The sequence below is a fragment of the Papio anubis genome, chromosome 12, assembly GCF_008728515.1.
Source record: "Papio anubis isolate 15944 chromosome 12, Panubis1.0, whole genome shotgun sequence".
Lineage (NCBI taxonomy): Eukaryota > Metazoa > Chordata > Mammalia > Primates > Cercopithecidae > Papio > Papio anubis.
Genome location: NC_044987.1, coordinates 11,726,141 through 11,745,384, shown reverse-complemented (window position 1 = coordinate 11,745,384; position 19,244 = coordinate 11,726,141). Strand labels below are relative to the sequence as shown.

At 41.4% G+C, this 19,244-nt stretch overlaps 1 protein-coding gene across 9 annotated transcripts in view; it reads left to right on the top strand.

The window, feature by feature from the left end:
- Positions 1–2,114: 2,114 nt before the first annotated feature.
- The window catches only part of JHY (junctional cadherin complex regulator), a 90,146-nt gene continuing 73,016 nt past the window's right edge, over positions 2,115–19,244 (top strand). For 7 of the 9 annotated variants that reach the window (XR_001895227.3, XR_001895228.3, XR_001895229.3 and 4 more), the window contains exons 1-2: positions 4,837–4,880; positions 5,565–5,994. Coding sequence is in view for 6 of the 9 variants with exons in the window: in XM_017949021.3 (XP_017804510.2) it covers positions 5,654–5,994 (341 nt within the window). In the remaining 3 variants the exon portion in view is untranslated. Of the gene's footprint in view, positions 3,096–4,836; positions 4,881–5,564; positions 5,995–19,244 lie in introns of those variants that run through there. The other 2 variants (XM_003910853.5, XM_009187536.4) reach the window with 2 other exon arrangements.

Here is a 19,244-nt window from a genome sequence, read left to right as displayed (position 1 = left end):
AGCTCTGAGTGTTAATAATTTCAGTGTTAATCCTTCTAAGTGTAAATAATTCTTTCCTGTGATCCCCAGCCATAGAGGCGGAAGTTGCTTCCCGTTCTTACTACCCCTATGACACTTGTGTTCCCTTCTCAATTTTTCAGTTAATAAATCTTCATATTAAATTATTTCCATTATAGTAACTGGCATGGTTTCTGTCTCCTTACTGACCCTGACTACTACTCGTGTTGATTATTCCGTCCTTTAGTCACTCCAAATACTCAGGACAGCCATTACAAGTAGAGAAGGAGGAAGATCAAGCCCAGAGTGTCCCACGCTCTATGTGTGACTAGTCTCTGCAAGTAGCTGCTGGGTTGACAGACTCCTCAATCACGTAGGGACCACTGATTTTCTGAAAAGCCAGTTAAAATCTCTTCTGGATAGTGCAGAAAACATTGGAAGAGTCTAAAGAACCACAGCATCAAAAGTGGACAAGTGTGAATGACTCAGCATTGATTCTATAACATATTCTGGAAGCCACTATTAGGACTAAGTCCTTTTGCTTGAAATTTGCTTTCATGCTTGCAGTTGCTATAATAATACCTTGTATAATATGCTGGGCAGAATAACACTAACGGTTTCAGCTACCTTGCTTTTATTTCTTCTACAGACATTGAGGTCCTACTGTGCATTCATAAGACAAGGTTCCTGCTGCCAAAAAAGTTAACAACAAAAAAAAAACTAACTCAAATAAAAAACAGAATAAAAAGTGTGAAAGCTAGGTAGTAAGGACATTTTCCAATTTCCTATGTTTCCTATCATTAATGAGGCAACTGGTATTGAAGCATTCTTTTTTTATTTTTAGTTTTATTTTTGAAACGGAGTCTCACTCTGCCACCCAGGCTGGAGTGCAGTGGCACATCCCGGCTCACTGCAACCTCTCCCTCCCTGCTTCAAGCAATTCTTCTGTCTCAGCCTCCCATATAGCTGGGACTACAGGCACATGCCACCATGCCCAGCTAATTTTTGTACTTTTAGTAGAGACAGGGTTTCGCCATGTTGACCAGGCCGGTCTCAAACTCCCGACCTCAGGTGATCCACCTGCCTCAGCCTCCCAAAGTGCTGGGATTACAGGCATGAGCCACTGTGCCCGGTCGAAGCATTCTCTTTTTTTTTTTTTTTTTTTTTAACATGGTCTCACTCTCACCCAGGCTGGAGTGCAATGGCACGATATTGGCTGACTTCACCCTCAACCTCCCGGGCTCAGGTGATCCTCCCACCTCAGCCTTCCAAGTAGCTGAGACTACAGGCGCGCGCTACCATGCTCAACTAATTTTTAACATTTTTTGTAGAGACAGGGTTTTGCCATGTTCCCCAGGCTGGTCTTGAACTCTTGGGCTCAAGCAATCCTCCGACTTGGTTTCCCAAAATGCTGGGATTACAGGGTGAGCCACCGCACCTGGCCTCAAACCAATCTTTGAAGATAGTTATTCAAATCTACTTGTTTTAATGTGAAGATAATTCCTAATGCTTCCTTTCTTTACGCTTTTTTGAAACCTTTTTTGATAGTGAAATATTCTACCCATACATAAATGTACAGCTTAAGGAATTTTTACAAGATGAACATCTATATAGCCACCATTAAGGTCAGGAAATACAATCTCAAACACATTCTTCTCCCTACCTGCCAGAACCGACCACAATCCTCCAAACTTTATGGAAATCACTAAGTGGGTAGTGATGCCCAAACAATTGCTTTTTTGCTTTTTTTCATAGTTTCCTCCACTAAGTATGGAGCCATAATCATTGTAGAGTGTAATTTAGACTGTCTTTAATGTATATACAAAAATCATACAGTATGTATTTTTCTGGGTTTTTGTTATTCAAAATTGTGTTTTCAGTATGCCTCCACATTGTTACACGTAGTTGTATTTCATTCATTTACACTGCTGTGTAGTAGGCCAGTATAGGGAATACCATAATCTAATTAACCATTCTATTGTTGATGGATAGTTCAGTTATTTCCAGTTTGCATGCACAGGAGCACTCACTTCTTAGGGTAAATACCTAAGTGTGAAATTGCTGGATCCCAAGGTATACATATCCTGGCTAACGTCAAACCATTTTCCAAAATGGTTGGTTGCATCGGTGCTCACGTCCGCCCGCAGGTGAGGCTTCTTTGCATGACATCCTCCCTAGCACCTGACGCTGCCGGACGTTTCAGCTTTGGACTTTTCCACTCAACTTATGGTGAGTGTGGTATTATCCGCTGCGGTTTTAATTGGCCATCTTCTGATTATTAATGAATTAAAGCACCATTTCAATAAACAGATATTTATTGGCCATTTAGATTTCTCGTGTGTTTGTGAAATACCTTTCCATTTACTCATTCTTTAATTGGGTTCCTTTTCTTCTTGATTTGTAGTAGTTCCTCGCGTATCCTAGTAGTTTTACTTGTGGCAGAGATCTCCTGCCCCGGGCGGCCTCTGCCCTCCGGCGCTGGAAGTTCGGCGGCGAGGCAGCCTCTCCCGGGGCGCTAGGGCTCCTCCAGCTCTGCCCCGATGTCGTTATTCCGGCCGTTTGCAGCCTCAGTGCCAGGGCCAGGGGTGCGGTTCGAGACGCGGGATCCTAGGTCGGGTCCTGCTCCGCCCAAGTGGAGGCCGGCGTCTGTGTTGTCTGCGGTCTCCAGGGCAGCGCGGGGGCGGGCGGGGGCCCAGGCGGCGGCGGCGGCGCGGGAGGATGCGGGGCCGCCCGGGTCTTGGCCGCAGACGAGCGCCGGGCAGGTGACGGGCGGTGGCCCCCCGGATCCGGGGTGGGCGGCGCGCCCGGGGAGGGAAACGGGAAGGGCTGACTGGGGATAGGGACTGCAGGAAACCACCCGAGCAAGCTGGGGAGGAGCCGGCGCCGGAGCCTTCGGGACGGAGTCGGGAGTGACAAGGGGGCGAGGCCGCACCAAGGGGCTGGGGGGCCGTGATCCGAGGCTTCGGCGCCCGGCACCCAGAGCAGCCCTGTTCCCGGTCAATTAGGAGCGGTCCGGGGCACCAGGCCCGCCGACTCGTCACTTCCTGGACCTCCAAACGCCCCTTGTGACGGGTCTTGTTCCTCAGGAACAAGCAAAGGTAAAAAACAAACCGAACGCCTCTACTGGGCAGCTTCCGGCCTGTTTCAAACCAGGGTTCGTTCCTTTTTCTTTACGATTCATCTTGGTGAGCCCAAGCAGGGTTCCTTTTCCCCTCCAGGAGGAAGTTCGTTTGTCCCATGCTAGTGAACTAGACCCACTGCAGGGATCCCTGGGGAGCTGGCCGCCTCTTAGTCCCTAGGTGCCATGGGATCTATCCCTGTCTTGTTTATTCAGGAGACTGGTCACTTCTCTTAGTAAGAAATTTCAGCGGCACAACCTTTTTTTTTTTTTTCACTGGACGGAAGGAGGGAGCCACATTCATTAAATTTAAGCGCCCACTTTCTAACTTATTCAAGCTGTCAGCTGTTCCTTCTTCAACCCCATGTTTTCGTAAGATCAGGCCTCCACAGAAAACCCAGCTTTTGTGGCATTTGGCTTTGCTCTTTGCATACTTTAGCAAACTTCAGGAATCCGCTAACATCAACAAAATTATCTTCTGTGGTTACTGTTTTATTATTTATTCATTCCAAGAAAGCTTAGCCTGTTTCATTTAAGAAGGGAAGTTCAAGGGGCTGAATTATTTTAAGAGTAATTCTAAGTTGCACTATAACGCCTAAGCTTGCCCGTCAGGATCTCGAATTCAGTGACCTTAGCTCTTCCAGTAAAACTGATGTGAAACTCTTTTAGTTAAAATGTGTTAGTATTTGATAGATTTGCTGCTTTCTTGGCACATCCTAAGAAAGCAACAATTAAAATAATAAGGCAGAATGCAGTATGTGTTTTAAAAATAAGAGACAAAATAATACAACAAACCAGTCTGTAAAATGAGAGAATACTATGTTAGTCTACCAACATGACAGACTTCAAATTCAGTAGAAAACTCACTGCATGTGTATTTACATATGAACGTTCCCTTTTGCCTGTTGTTTGTTAAGGTGCTTTCCTCCAAGGATTTGATGATGTTCCTTGGAAACATTAGCAACAAGGTCAACATTATAAGCAGTCCTAGGAATAGTAATTAGGTTGTGTCATTTAATTAAAGTTAGGATTTGCCAAAAGAACAAGAGCAAGCCATTAAGACAAATTTTACACTAATTTCTATTGGTAAAGGTTTCTGTTACCTGACTCACAGAAAAAAAAAAAAAAAAATGAGTATAAAGGCAGTGAGATAGAAAATAGACCAAAATAGAAATGCTAGGTAGAGATGAAAGGAAGCACAATCCAAAAACATCATGTCCGTTCGGTCCTATATGAACTCAAAGCACCCTTTCCATAGGTCTTTATAATGTCCCTTAGAGACAGCGAAGATTCACTTGAATCATACTCATAAGTGAGTTGGAAGGGACTCCAGCTAACTCCTAGCTGTAATTCAGGCCAATCTCCCACCCACTCAACTTTCCCCAGGATAGCATCCCATTCCGTAATGTAGACCTCCAGGCTCCACTTTGAATCGCTCAGTGGCAGAATTCACAAGGCCACTAAATCTTTTGTTGAATAGTTTTATTTATTTTTTTCTGATAGGGTCTCCCTCTGTTACCCCGGCTGGAGTGCAGTGGTACAGTCTTGGCTCCCTGCAGCCTCTGCCTGCCTGGCTCAAGTGACCCTCCCACCGCAGTCTCCTGAGTAGTTGTGACTACAGGCCCATCCCACCATGCCCACTAATTTTTTGTATTTTTTGTATTTTTTTTTTTTTTTGTAGAGACGGGAATTTACCATGTTGCCAGAGCTGGTCTTGAACTCCTGGACTTAAGTGATCTGCCCACCTCAGCCTCCCAAAGTGCTGGTATTACAGGCATGATTGTTGAATAATTTTAATCGTTATTATGGGTTTTAAAAAATACTGGATGAGGTTGATCTCCATTTATGTCCACCTAAATTATATGTTCCTATCTAGTCACAACCTGGCTATCAGAAAGTCTTTTCCAAATGATGTTGCCAGCCCAGATAGGTCTAGGAACAAAACAGCTTCCCCATTTACAGTTCCAACTATGGAAAACCACACTCTTCTTCTTACTTTACTTTCCAAAAGATAGCCCCTGAACCTGGTTTACTCTATCCATGAATAACTATGGGCCATATTTATATTGTTGCCCTGGGCATTTGAAATAAGGCTATCCAAGTACTGTCCATAATTAACCATTTGTCTTAGTCAAGGTTTGTCTGGAACAAGCCTTTTCTAACTTTATTGGAAGTTAGAAATAGAATCCACTTCCCAAGCAGCCATTTATTTCATCAATAAAACTGCATTCAATTACCCAGGCTGCTTATGAGCGCTACATCAGATGTGTTTCCGTAGAGAGAAAAACAATTGTTTTTCTAATAGACCTTTCTTATACATACAGAAGGGTGCATACAAAAGCCTGCAGATAATAGAACAAGGTTTTCTTACTCATTTAAATATTTGTTTAACGTTGGCATTATTGAGATTTCAGTAGTCGCAGAGTAACATAAATATAATTTTTTTCAGGTAACGCCTTTGTGAACCACAACTTTAAATATCAGCCAGCTGCTCCTATCAACAAGAGTATCCCCTGTTAATTTTTTGCATTTTCCAAGATGAGTAAAAGTAAACTAATTCGCAAGCTCTCGATTCAGTCTCCTGTCCGTCATACCAACTTAAATGTCCAGCCCACACACCCACCTTTGAAGAAAGAAGACTTACATCGGATTTCAAAAGACTCCTTGGAATCTGATTCAGAAAGCCTCACTCAAGAGATGATGTCCCATTCTGAGTTTGATGATCGAATCCAGGACAACGATATGGAGCGCGACAGCTTAGATGAGGAAAGCCCTCGACGGGGAAGCCTGCATGAGACAGGAGAGGAAGCAAGTGGAAAAGCAGCTCCGATGGCTCGCGAGCAAAACCACCATACCTGGGACCAGGGCGCCAATGACAGGTGAGGAATTGGCTTGTGTAAGATAATAATGGGCTGTAAAATATACAGTTAAATAATTACTGATGTCATTCCAAATGAGAGTAAGGGCAAGCTGCCCTAATGAGCGCCATGTGTGTGAGACGGGTCTCCAAGCAGCCAAGGAGAGCTGGGCACCATCTTTTTTCCATATTCAGATATTTTTAAATTAAAAAGTGCAATGGGTATTAATCAGGGCATTTGCATTTCTCATACCATTTATTTCCTGTCCATATTCCAAGTGTCTCCAGACTAGGACCTCACCTGGGAGAAATTCCGGAAAGCCTGGTATAGAAAAGGATGTGGAGTCAGGTGGACTCGATTTGGTCCAGGCATTACTGTTTAGTGTATAATCCGGAATAAATCACTTAACTCTTTTTTTATTTTTTAAAAAATTTTATATAGTATTAAATATTTATAATAGAGATGGGATCTCACTATATTGGCCAGATTGGTCTTGAACTCCTAGCCTCAAGCAGTCCTTCTACTTCAGCCTCCCAAAGTGCTAGGATTACAGGCATGAGCTACCATGCCTGACCCACTTAATTCTTTTTTTGGCTCACTTTTTCTCATCTGTCAAACAACCTGACTTGCCTATCTCACAGGATTGCTATGAATGTCAATAAAGTACAAATAATTGGGGATAGAATCTTACTTGGCCCATTCAGAGCTAGTAGAGGTCTACCTCCCAGGGCTTGTATGATCATACAAAGATTTAATCTAATAACCAGAATTTAAGGGATTTAACCTTGTGCTATGAGCTACCAAAAAAAGTAAGGGGATATAAAATAATGTGGTGATACCACTCTGTTACAACTGAGGCACTGAGGATATGATAGAGTACAGAAGAAGGTAAAAGCTATTGTTTAGGAGGTTTTAGTGTGGTGGTGAAGTGCATGGTGTCTGAGGCAGACCATTTGGGTTCAAATAGTGGCTCTGCCACTTACTAGCTGTATAACCTTGGCCAAGTCCAATTAATGTTTCTGTGCCTCAGTTTCTTCATCAGTGAAAATGGGATAATAATAATAGTTAACCAGTTATCATAAGGCTAAAATAAATATATCTAAATTGTTTAGAATAGTGACTGGCTCCTTATAAATTATATTGTGTTAGTTTTTGTGTGTGTGTGTGTGTGTGGTAGGGGAGGAGTCTCGCTCTGTCATCAGGCTGGAGTGCAGTGGTGTGATCTCAGCTCACTGCAACCTCCGCCCCCCGGATTCAAGCGATTCTCCTGCCTCGGCCTCCTGAGTAGCTTGGACTACAGGCTTGTGCCACCACACCCAGCTAATTTTTGTATTTTTAGTAGAGATGGGGTTTCACCATGTTGGCCAGGATGGTTTCTATCTCTTGACCTTGTGATCCACCTGCCTCGGCCTCCCAAAGTGCTGGGATTACAGGCGTGAGCCACTGTGCCTGGCCGATTTTTTTTTTTTTTTAATTCAGGCTGAAATATATTAAGGAAAATTTATTGGAAGGCCTGGAACTTGGGCAGGGTCTTGAAAACAAGCTAAGATCTGGATAATAGAACAGAATGGGAGTGACATGTTTGCGGCACTTTAGGGAGCCCAGCTGGATTGCGGAGGATTTGAGTGTAGGGAAAATGGACTGAGTAGGAGTCTGATTCTAAGGGAGTCTTAAAAATGTGCTCATAGTATTGGAAGATAAATTTCCAGGTCATGAAGTGTAACCATCCTACCACAGATGAGGATATTGAGTCTTACAGAACTCACATGACTTGTCCTCCGGATACGGTCACTGCAAGGGCTCGTGTGGGAACCAGAAGTAGAGCCCAGTCCTGAGTCTTTTCTTTCTTTCTTATCTTTCTTTTTCTTCTTTCCTTTCACCTTCCCCTCCCTTTTGTTCACTGGGGATATCTAGTTGAATCAATCTCATAAGTGTCTTAGTGATATATCACAGTAAAAGTGATAAGAGCTGTCACCAAGGTGCTAGAGGCGGAAGAGGCATCCAGACAGCTTCAGACAGACAGACACCCTTGATTGGACTGGGCTAGGAAAGCCCGGCAGAGAGAACACAGGTTCTTGGGGAGGGCAGTGAGATGCAGCAGTGTTTGAGGACGATTATTATGCAAGCTGGTGCATTTTGAATTAGAGACTAAACACACAATGGACAGAGAGGCTGTTGGATGGATATGACAACAATAACAATGACATCACTTTTGAAGAGCCTATCTTAGTTTCACTCAATTCTCCATCACAATCCTGTGGGGAAGGCGTTTTTTCCTATTTTACAGATAATGAAAATGAGGCTAACAGAGATGAAGAAACTTGTCTAAGGTTATTGTGCTTGGAGGATGTCCTTGTTTTGTTACTGATGCTGTTTTTTTTTTTAAATCATGCAAAAATTCTAACCTATAAAAAAGTACAGAGAAAAATACAGTAGAACCCTTACTGCCATATTTGTTTCAGATATATTTTTAAAATTCATACTATATTACAGATAAAGTTTCCATGTACCCCTTCTCAAACTCATTCCCCTTTCTTCCCCTCAGAGGTAATCAATACATACTCTTACATGAGTGTGCATCCTTCTCACCAATCTTCCATTCATTTATTTCATGGGTAATCTATACTTAGTAGATAAATATGTATCTATATATGGATGTATGATGCCCATTTTGCTCAGTCAATATTATGTTTTTGGGATTTTACAATCATTCTTTTGAACTAAGACATGGTCTTGGTTGAATATTGACAAATATTCAGTTTTTTTCCAGTTTTCGTTATTTCAGACAATGCTCTGTGCCCGTCATCGTATGCCTCCTTGGGTATGCATGCAAGAGTTTCCTTAGGGTCTAAGTCCCCAGGAGTGGAACTGTGGTTCATGGGCAGATGGACATCTTCAACTTTACCCACAAGTGCCTACAAGTTACCAGTCCTCAGAATTACTGTCTTTTAACTTCTGCCATTCTGATGGGTTATAAAATCCTGTCCTATTATAGATTTAAATTACTTTTCTCTGATAACTTGTGAGCCTGAGAATCTTTTTACATGGTTTTAACCAAATGAGATCGATTTAGACATCCTCTTTGGCAACTGGTTATTTTCATTTAACAAAATACCCATGTGTATCTTGGGTCTCTTTCTGTAGAGTTGGTCTTCCGTATCCATGGCTTTTGCATCTGTGGATCCAACCAACCACAGATCAAAAATATTTGGGGAATAAATGGATGGTTGAATCTGTACTAAACATGTACAGAGACTTTTTTTCTTGGCTTTATTCCAGAACAATATAGTATAACAACTATTTACATAGTATTTACATTGTGTTAGGTATTATAAATAATCTAGAGATAATTTAAAATATATAGGAGGATGTGCATAGGCTATATACAAATATTACTCCAATTTATAAAAGGGACTTGCCCATCTCTGGATTTTGGTATCGGCAGGGAGTCCTGGAACCACTCCCTCACAGATAGCTGAGCAATGATTATATTTATATGTTCATAGTACATATGGACATGGTACATAGTATTCTAGTATCTGGAGGTGCCATGATATATTTATTCAGTCACCCAAGGGTGGACTTTGGGATGTTCCCAGTTTGTTTGTTTGTTTGTTTGTTTGTTTTGGAGACAGTCCTGCTCTGTCGCCCAGGCTAGGATGAAGTGGCACGATCTTGTCTCACTGCAACCTGCACCTTCTGGGTTCAAACAATTCTCATGCCTCAGCCTCCCGAGTAGCGTGCGCCACAATGCCCGGCTAATTTTTTCCACTTTTAGTAGAGAATGGGTCTTATCACGTTGCCCAGGCTGGCCTCGAACTCCTGAGCTCAGGCAATCCGTGCACTTCAGCCTCCCAAAGTGCTAGGATTACAGGCGTGAGCCACCCCTCCCGGCCCCAGTTTGTTTTTTTGTTTTTTTGTTTTTCAGACAAAACTTTAACTGAAATTTTATATATATAAACGAAATAATTGATAGGGTTGGGTGACAGATTAGATACGAGGATTGAAGGAACAAGAGAAGCCAAAGATTAAGGGTTCCTCTAACAACAGCTAGCATTTATAGAATGCATATCATGAGCCCATTTGTGCTAAACACTTTACATGTATTATCTCATTTAATCTTTATTGCAGCCATGGTAGATGCTATCATGATCCCATTTTGAAGGTTGCAAATGAGGCTTTAAAAGTTTATATTATACCCATTTGTTGCATCTAGTGAGTGGTGGAGCAGAAAACTCAGGCAGTCTGACTCCACGGCTCCAAACCCTGTTTTTATCCTGGCTCTAAGAGATTTATAGTCTCCTAGGTAATAAATGGGAGTCGTTTTAGTTATAGAAATGGGGCCACTGGAAAGTTAAAATCTTTTGCAATGGATAGGTATTTTTGTCTGTGTTTTTAAGATGAAGAAACCAAGGTAAGGATCCATTAAGTGACCTCATTTCCCCAGTTGTTGAGTTTTTCTTCCTTTTGTCCAGTGCTCGGGGACCTGACTTTAACCCTTGTTCTTACAAAAGTACAGTTTAAATACCATCTAATATAGTTCAAAGTAAGAATAATGCTTATAAAAATCAAAATTATGGTTAGATTCTTGGTTCTGATTCAGAGATCCTCAAATAACGCTGTTTTCCTCAGATTGATTTGCCTTGGATGATGCAAATGATGAACTATAAACCCTCGGGTTAGAATAGGTTATAGCCCTAGTCATTGTTTGGCTATATAGTGCTTCATACACTGAACATTATAGGATAACCAGTTTTCCAGTAAAAAGGAAAACAGAACGGAAGCAATTAGACAAATAATGCCTCGAAAATATTATTCAGGTGAGCGTTTCATTATTGGTCCCTTTCCCTGCCTCATGTTAGTCTTCGAAGCCTCTCCTAGGCACACTCTTGCTTGGATCTGAGTAGTTTATGAGCCATGAAAGAGACAAGGAAATTGATCTCAGACTCTCAATATGAAATTCAAGTAGGCTTTTATTTCTATAAAGTAGATGGCATTCTGGGAATTGTAGTTCAAAAAAAAAAAAAACACAGTCAAAGCTTGCCTTAAAACCAAGGAAAATTTCTTTCTTCTTGCTTTTATAATCAATAATTTTAAAAGCTGCCTGACAAATCACTTGAGTCCTACACTTGTGTTTTGATGTTACTAGAACCTCCTCAAAGCAATTATTCCCTTGTATCTGACCAAAGTCAAGCCATAGTTCAATGTATATGGATGAGAGAAAACCTTTTACTTAATGGAATTTGGAGCAGCATTGACTGTAGCGAATAAATGAAGAGTGGAGAGGGGATCTTCACGTGATAATCCTTAAACCCCACTCCAGAACTGGCCTTATGACACTCAGCACTCACGAAGAAAGAGATCTGTGTAATTCCTAGAGCATTAGAAACAACCTCTTCAGTCCTGGGGACTTCTGAAACCTTGTATATTAAAAAAAAAAAAAAAAAAAATCAGAGAGCAGCCATACAGTACTTTATGTGTGTATTTAATAAGGGCTTGTTAACAGGAATATTTATATAATTAGTTGCCGTTTGTAAAACTCTTTGCTTTATCTCATTTATCCTTACAAGAGCCTCTGGGATAGGCATTATTATCCCCATTTTGCAGATAAGGAACTGAGGATCTGAGAGCTGCATAAGTATATGTAGTTACTAGGTAGTAGAACCGGAAATTAAATTGACCTCTCTCCAAACGCCAAAGTCTGAGCCACTAATTACACGTATCTAGATAGGTAATCAAGGATTGAGCTGATAAAGGATTCTATTTCACTATCTAGTAAAAATTAAAACTATGACAATTTCAATACAGATTAAACTGAGGCCAGAGTAAATATGCATGTAAAATGATAAGCTTTAGGAAAGTAATAAACATTTTTAGAGGATATTGTGTCCTTAGAGTAGATAGACATTAATTATATTTTCCTTTGGGCTGGGAGTTCATGGTAGCCATATTCTTCCGCACTTGTCCTGGGAAACAAATGTTTTCATGCAGTGAGGTCTGCAGTGCTTTCCTCTCTGATCACCTCAGACCATAACCTCCACAAAAGGGCCCATATTCTGTCTAAGAAACCACCTTGTATTAGAAATTAATAGGAGGGAGATAGGCACATGAGGAATTACTAAACTGAGTATTCAGAATTGTCTGAAAGTGAAAAAAAGGGGCTCCTAATAATCTGCAATTTTTTTTTTTGAAATGGAGTCTTGCACTGTCGCCCAGGCTGAAGTGCAGTGGGGCGATCTTGGCTCACTGCAACCTCCACCTCCCGGGTTCAAGCAATTCTCCTGCCTCAGCCTCCTGAGTAACTGGGACTACAGGCACATGCCACCATACCTGGCTAATTTTTTGTATTTTTAGTAGAGACAGGATTTCACCGTGTTAGCCGGGATGGTCTTGATCTCCTGACCTCGTGAACTGCCCACCTCGGCCACTCAAAGTGCTGGGATTACAGGCGTGAGCCACCGCGCCCGGACAATAATCTGCATTTTTATTGTTGTATATAATTGTTAATCTCAGATGCTTTCATGTGTGTTGTTTCTGATTAATAATACGAAAGCCAGGTGAAGTATTGAATGATGACTTCTAGGGCTTGAAGAGTGGCACTGGATAACCAAAAGATACCACAGGTAGAGAAAGACTTAGGGAAGACCAAAACTCAGGATTTTCATTTCCCCCAAATTTCCCAGGCTGTTTTGTAGAATGCATCGGGAATATTTAGGCTGAGACTAGACTACTGTCTCTCCATAGGTGGTGTAGAGATGTTTTTCGTACTGGGTAGGAGATTAAAGAAGCATCTGAAGTTAGGTCTAATATGCTAGGACTATTGAGAACATTCTAGGAGCTTTCAGGAGTCAACTTTCATTCCCATTGATTTCTAGCAACATTCATCCACATTATTTTCTGTTGCCTTTTATTAGATTTTCAATTTCAGGCCATTGTTTTGTCAACCTCTTCCAACACATTACACTACCTGCCATGTTCTAGAAGTTTCCATGCAGTACTCTGGGAGTAGCTACTAGCACTTATTTGTTTCTGATCACATGGGAATAGTTATATCAGAGGAGTGACTTTTTGTTGCAGGTATTAGTCATTTCTGTTTTCTGTTCATTCATTTACTCACAAACTATGCTTTAGTTAAACCCCGACACGCTCCTCAGAGCAGGCATGGTGCCATCGTAACAGATGAGCAGTCATAGAGGGAAGTAAAGGGTGTGCATGGGCATGAATTGTGGCTATTAAAGGCTGAGTCCCCGCCAGAAATGCTAACACCATAGTGACTCCTGAGGCTTGTTGCCCCCGGAGACAACCACTAGTTCCTTTCTAGGTTATTTCAACACTAGGATGCATTATTGTGTTAAAATAAGTACATACATGAGTTCAAAACCTCACAGAGTGTGATTTATTCAAATTTAAATGATGTACAAAGCTGTGAGTTTATCAAGAGGATCAAGAAGATTGTAACAAAATTCCTAAAGGGATGCTTTAATTCATGACCTTTGCCTTTTCATTTATTTCTACTCCCTGACAAGTTTGAAAATATAGAAAACTTTAATGTAATTTTTTAATATATGGAATTAAAAATAAATGATTTTCCCAACACTTCCATATATTGCTAGGTTTTGCCTGATAGACCCAATCCAACTAATAAAGTAATGGATTATTAGAATTGTTAGGGCTCAGAAAGGTCAGCCCATTCCCTTTATTTATTGTACAGAGGAGGAACCCAAGACCTAGAGTGGTGGAAAGACTTGCCCAAGCTCACATGACTGGTTAGTGGCAACACTTGGACTAGAACCCAGGTGTCAAGACCACTCCATTGCCTTCTTATGATATCACAGCTGCCTTGCAATTTTAATGCTGCTAAATCTGGCATTTAAAATATAAGAAACGTGGCCGGGCATGGTGGCTTACGTTTATAATCCCAGCACTTTGGGAGGCTGAGGCGGGCGGATCATTTGAGGTCAGAAGTTCGAGACCAGCCTGGCCAATATAGTGAAACCCCGTCTCTACTAAAAATGAAAATTAGCCGGGCCTGTAATCCCAGCTATTCAGGAGGCTTAGGCACAGGAATCGCTTGAACCGAGGAGGCGGAAGTTGCAGTAAGCTAAGATGGCGCCATTGCACTCCGGGATGGAGCAAGACTCCATCTCAAAAAGCAACCAAAAAGCAAAACAAAACAAAAAACATAAAAAGAAGAAGAAGAAACTCTACCTAAAGAAAGTGTAAGAACCTGCACATTTTATAAATCTAGGTCTCTGTCTCTTAGCTATTATTTTGGAGAATGAAAAAAAACACTCGAGCCTTCCTTAGAAAATGTCTGGCATGAGCACTGTAAACTCTCATTGAATGAGAGGAATTATGTTTCTGAATACTGTGTCATACAGCATTTCCCTTGTGAAGATGCAGCCTTGGTTTCACATGACATAATCTTAATAGAAGTGAGGTACTAGAATTTTACATTGCAATTACAAACATGTCTTCTTTAGATAATTTTCATTTAACTCACAGATTGTTCTTGAATCAAGACTGGTACTATTAAGAACCCAGGAGAAATATCTGGTGTTCTGCAGTCACAAATCTGTTATCAAAGAGAAAAAAAGGACTTCAGTTGGAATTGTCCAAATTGTGTATTTTTATAAATAAAATTCACTAAATAACAATCCAGCCCCTTTAGTGTGTTTCTATAGACAGTCTTTGACCTTCATTTCATTAAATCATCCTTTTTTCTATTCAAGCGCTTAAATTCTTAGCAAAATAAATGCCTGCATAAAATAAAATTTTCTGGATTGCAAATAACCTTCACAAAGCATTTCAGTATATTTGTGGAACCGTTTTATTTCATATTTACAAAAGTGAATTTTTAATCTTTCGGATTTATTTCATTTTATTTACTTAAAAGCTGTTGATAAGAAGATTAAGGCGAGCATAGAATTCAGAAATCCTTGGAAGCAATGATCAGTTTTATAGTTCTTTAAAGAAGCATTAAAAACTTTACACTTAAACAAAAATTGAATTTGCTGTTCATATGCATAAAAGATTTAATGGCATATAAATTGGGAATAATTATTCTGTTTAAAAGGATTAAATTAAACCTAAATCAATAATAACATGTGCAGTTTCAATTTAACTGCCTACTTAAAATGAAGTGACAAATAAATAACAGCTAAATGATTAATAGCAATGCTTTTATTCACCTCCTCAACAGGCAAAATGGCCAGTTATTGAATATTTTATCGTGAGTGCAAGGGATGTTAATTGTACTAGAAACATGCTCTAATTTTAGTAATTTTTTGATTGAATACAATGTTGAATATGAAGCTCTTCATTAAATGGAGATTTTATTTTATTTTGTTTGAAGTTATCACAGTAAGTACTCAAATATAGTCCATTAAAGCCAGCAAATATCATGGCATATGCATGTGAAACCGTCCCCCACTCCCTTCCTCGCTGCCTCCATTTCTAACCTAGGCATCTAAAGAGCAGACCCTGCATCTGCTGTCTGAACAGTAACAAAAGAGTTGTGTACTCATTTTCTGTGTAACCTTTCTATCAAATGGGGAGGAAAAGAGGTGCATGTTTTGTGTGCAGATGATTACTGATGAAAGGGTACTTCACACTCATTTTGTCCCAGTGTGTTGACCTGGACCACAAACACAATGGAGCTTCCAAGCACACAAGCTCAGTACAATGGGGTTCTTCAGTATCATGTTCTATTTTGACCATTAGATTTGTTTCTGTGAAGTATTACAGCTTTCCAGGCTCATGATTTTGCAAAACATAACCTCCTATTTGTCTCCACATATGGTTTCCATCCAGAAAGGGGAGAAAGGGGATGTTTTAAGATAGTCTTTTCAGGTGTAAATGGTGCAACATAATTAAAACTCTTATAAGAGCCACATCTTCAGGCTCTACCCTTATATATACACATTCTTAGAGTTTCTCTGATTCAAAAACATTTTTCTCAGCCAGAGCAACTCATTTCCTCTAGTGTGTTTCTAAATCCTTTGTACTTTCTAGGTTCCACTTAAAACATCAGTCTTTTCTTTAATGGGTGATATTGCTTCTACAGCCATTTAAGAATGGAAATTTGGCTTGAACCCAAGCGACTGAGGTTGCAGTGAGCCGAGATCGCACCACTGCACTCCAACCTGGGCAACAGAGTGAGACTGTCTCAAAAAAAAGGAAATTTGCTGAGGCTAGAAATTACAGCTTTTTCAGAAGGTCTAAAATAATTTAATTCTCTGAGTTTTACCCTATTCATCATCTTTCAGCAATTGTTCAAATGTTTCATCATGTGAAAGTACTGACGTTTCTTAATCCCATTCCCTAAACTGTGGTTTGGCCATTCTCCACTGTGCCTAAGTCGTGATTAAACATCTTTAAAACTGGAGTTTTCAAGAGAAAAATCCCTTGAGATCCATCACCAGAAGCATAATACACAGCAACGGTGTTATGTCACAGGGACTGAATGTGATGCACAGCAAGCAAGGCTAGTGCTGGAGCTGTCTGACACGTGCTTCTACAGCCAGTCCTCATGGAATCCTTACTGTGTGCCAGGGACACAGTTCCATGCATTTAGATTTCTATTTTTTTATTTTTTATTTATTTTTATTTTTTTTTTAGACAGAGTCTCACTCTGTCGCCTAGGCTGGAGTGCAATGGCACAGTCTTGGCACACTGCACCCTCCGCCTCCCGGGTTCAAGTGATTCTTCTGCCTCAGCCTCCTGAGTAGCTGGGATTATAGAAACGTGCCACCATGCCCAGCTAATTTTTGTATTTTTAGTGGAGACGGGGTTTCACCATGTTGATCACACTGATCTCAAACTCCTGACCTTGTGATCCACCCACCTCGACCTCTCAAAGTGTTGGGATTACAGGCGTGAGCCACCATGCCTGGCTGCATTTAGATGTATTAATTTGCATAATCCTCTCAATAACACTGTGAGGTAGGTACTATTATTTTTTAAAAATTTATTTATTTTTATTGAGACCGGGTGTCGCTGTGTTGCCTAAGCTGGAGTGCAGTGGCACAGTCATGGCTCACTGAAGGTTCCACCTCCTGGGCTAAACCATCCTCCTGCCCCAGCCTCCCGAGTAGCTGGGACTACAGGTGCATGCCACAGTACCTGGCTAATTGGTTTTATTTATTTATTTTTTTTTATAGAGACGGGGGTCTCTCTGTGTTGCTCAGGCTGGTCTCAAACTCTTGGCCTCAAGTGATCCCTTTGCCTGGACCTCTCAAAATTCTGGGACTACAGACATAAGCCACCACACCTGGCCAGTACTATTATCCCTATTTTATTGATGAGGAAACTGAGGCACAGAAGTTAAATAACTTGCCCACATTCACATAATCTTGTGGCACCAGGAAATGAATGCAGATAGTCTAGGACCCTTGTTCTTAGATGCTCTGCTGTACCATTTCTCAGAACCAAAATAATCCATATTGTCATACAGAGAAACAAAGCACCACAATATTACATATGACTGAAGGAGGTCTATAGTCATGACTGTAGAAACTATGTCCTTATCAGCTGATGCTGGTTAAATACCATGACCAGTATGAGTGCACCAGTTTTCTTAGCATAACTGCAGAGATGGAAACCAGGAAATCTATTTCCTTAAACTGAAGACTACCTAATTTTTAAAAACAGTGGGCATTACTCAGTTATTTATTTTTTCATGAGTCTATCATAGGATCATAGAACAATGGAGTTGGAATGGACTTTGCAATATCATCTAGCAACTGAATGTGGAAATAAGAGGCTAACATACTTTTGTGATAAGTCACATCCTCCTGTTTTTTTTTTTTTTTTTTTGAGACGGAGTCTCGCTCTGTCGCCCAGGCTGGAGTGCAGTGGCCGGATCTCAGCTCATTGCAAGCTCCGCCTCCCGGGTTTTTACGCCATTCTCCTGCCTCAGCCTCCCGAGTAGCTGGGACTACAGGCGCCCACCACCTCGCCCGGCTAGTTTTTTGTATTTTTTAGTAGAGATGGGGTTTCACCGTGTTAGCCAGGATGGTCTCGAACTCCTGACCTCGTGATCCGCCTGTCTCGGCCTCCCAAAGTGCTGGGATTACAGGCTTGAGCCACCGCACCCGGCCCATCCTCCTGTTTTAAATACCCATAACGTCCTGTATTTCTTTACGCATCTAATTCATTAGTTGATTACTGTATAACAGTTGGTGCATAAAGCCTGTCCTCCTCATTGAAGAGTAAGATCCAGCAGCCTGCTTCTGTTTTCCTTGCTGCTGTACCTTCTGTGCCTAAGATTCTGCCTGTATGTAGGGAGGTGCTCTGTGCATATCTGTTGAATGGCTGATCCATTCGCTGATTCACATAAGGCAGACACCGCAACCCACTTTCTTCACTGTCACCTATGGGAATAGCAGCAGGATACAATGCAACATGATGTGCAGGAGCCTGATCCAGAGCAGACTGCCAGGCTCTGTGACCTTGGGAGAGGTACATAAGCCCTCTAAGCCTCAGTTTCCTCGTCTGTTAAATGGGGATAATAATAGTACTTCCCTCAACATTGTTCCAAGGAAATAAACCTGAAGACTCACGATAAACATTCCCTAGATCATCAAACAGTAACATGTGCTCTCTTTCCACATCTCAGTCCTGCGTGAGTAGCAGAACAGTGATCCCCAGTGTTGTCACCTGTGAAAGGTGGCCGGCCCTGCTCTAAACAGTACAAAGTAGAGGATTACCTGCTACTTTCCAAAAGGACTTCATAGCCTCTGTAGATAATCCCTTCCAGAAACTCCTCACTTTGGCTGTCCAGATGTATTTACATCTTGCTAAAATCTTTGCTTTCTAATTAACTCTCTGGTTAATTCTGTTAAGCCCGAGGTGCTTCAGGAGTTTGCAACGTCCCTCGAGATCTGACCTTTGCTTACCCTTGAGCTGTGCTCCTCGACCTGCCCTCCTCTCACCCTCCATTTTGTCCACACAGAATTTGTTCCATGAAAGCACCACATTGTCTCTGCCTCCACTCCTTTTTACATGCTGTTCCCTCAGCCTAGCATAGACTTCCTGCCCTTCTTAGCCTTAGCTCTGAGCTACGCCGGCACTTCCTCCAGAAGGCTTTCCCTGACCTCCCAAGATAGGACTGGATGTCTCTCTGTGTCCTGATGGCCCGGTGCTCCTCATCAGAGCGCACATCACTCCAAAGTGTCAATTGCTGTTTCCTGGTCTGTATCCCCCACTAGGCTGTGCGCCCACCGCTTCACCATCTACCACTATTCCTGTAGCTTCATAAGGGCTCAATA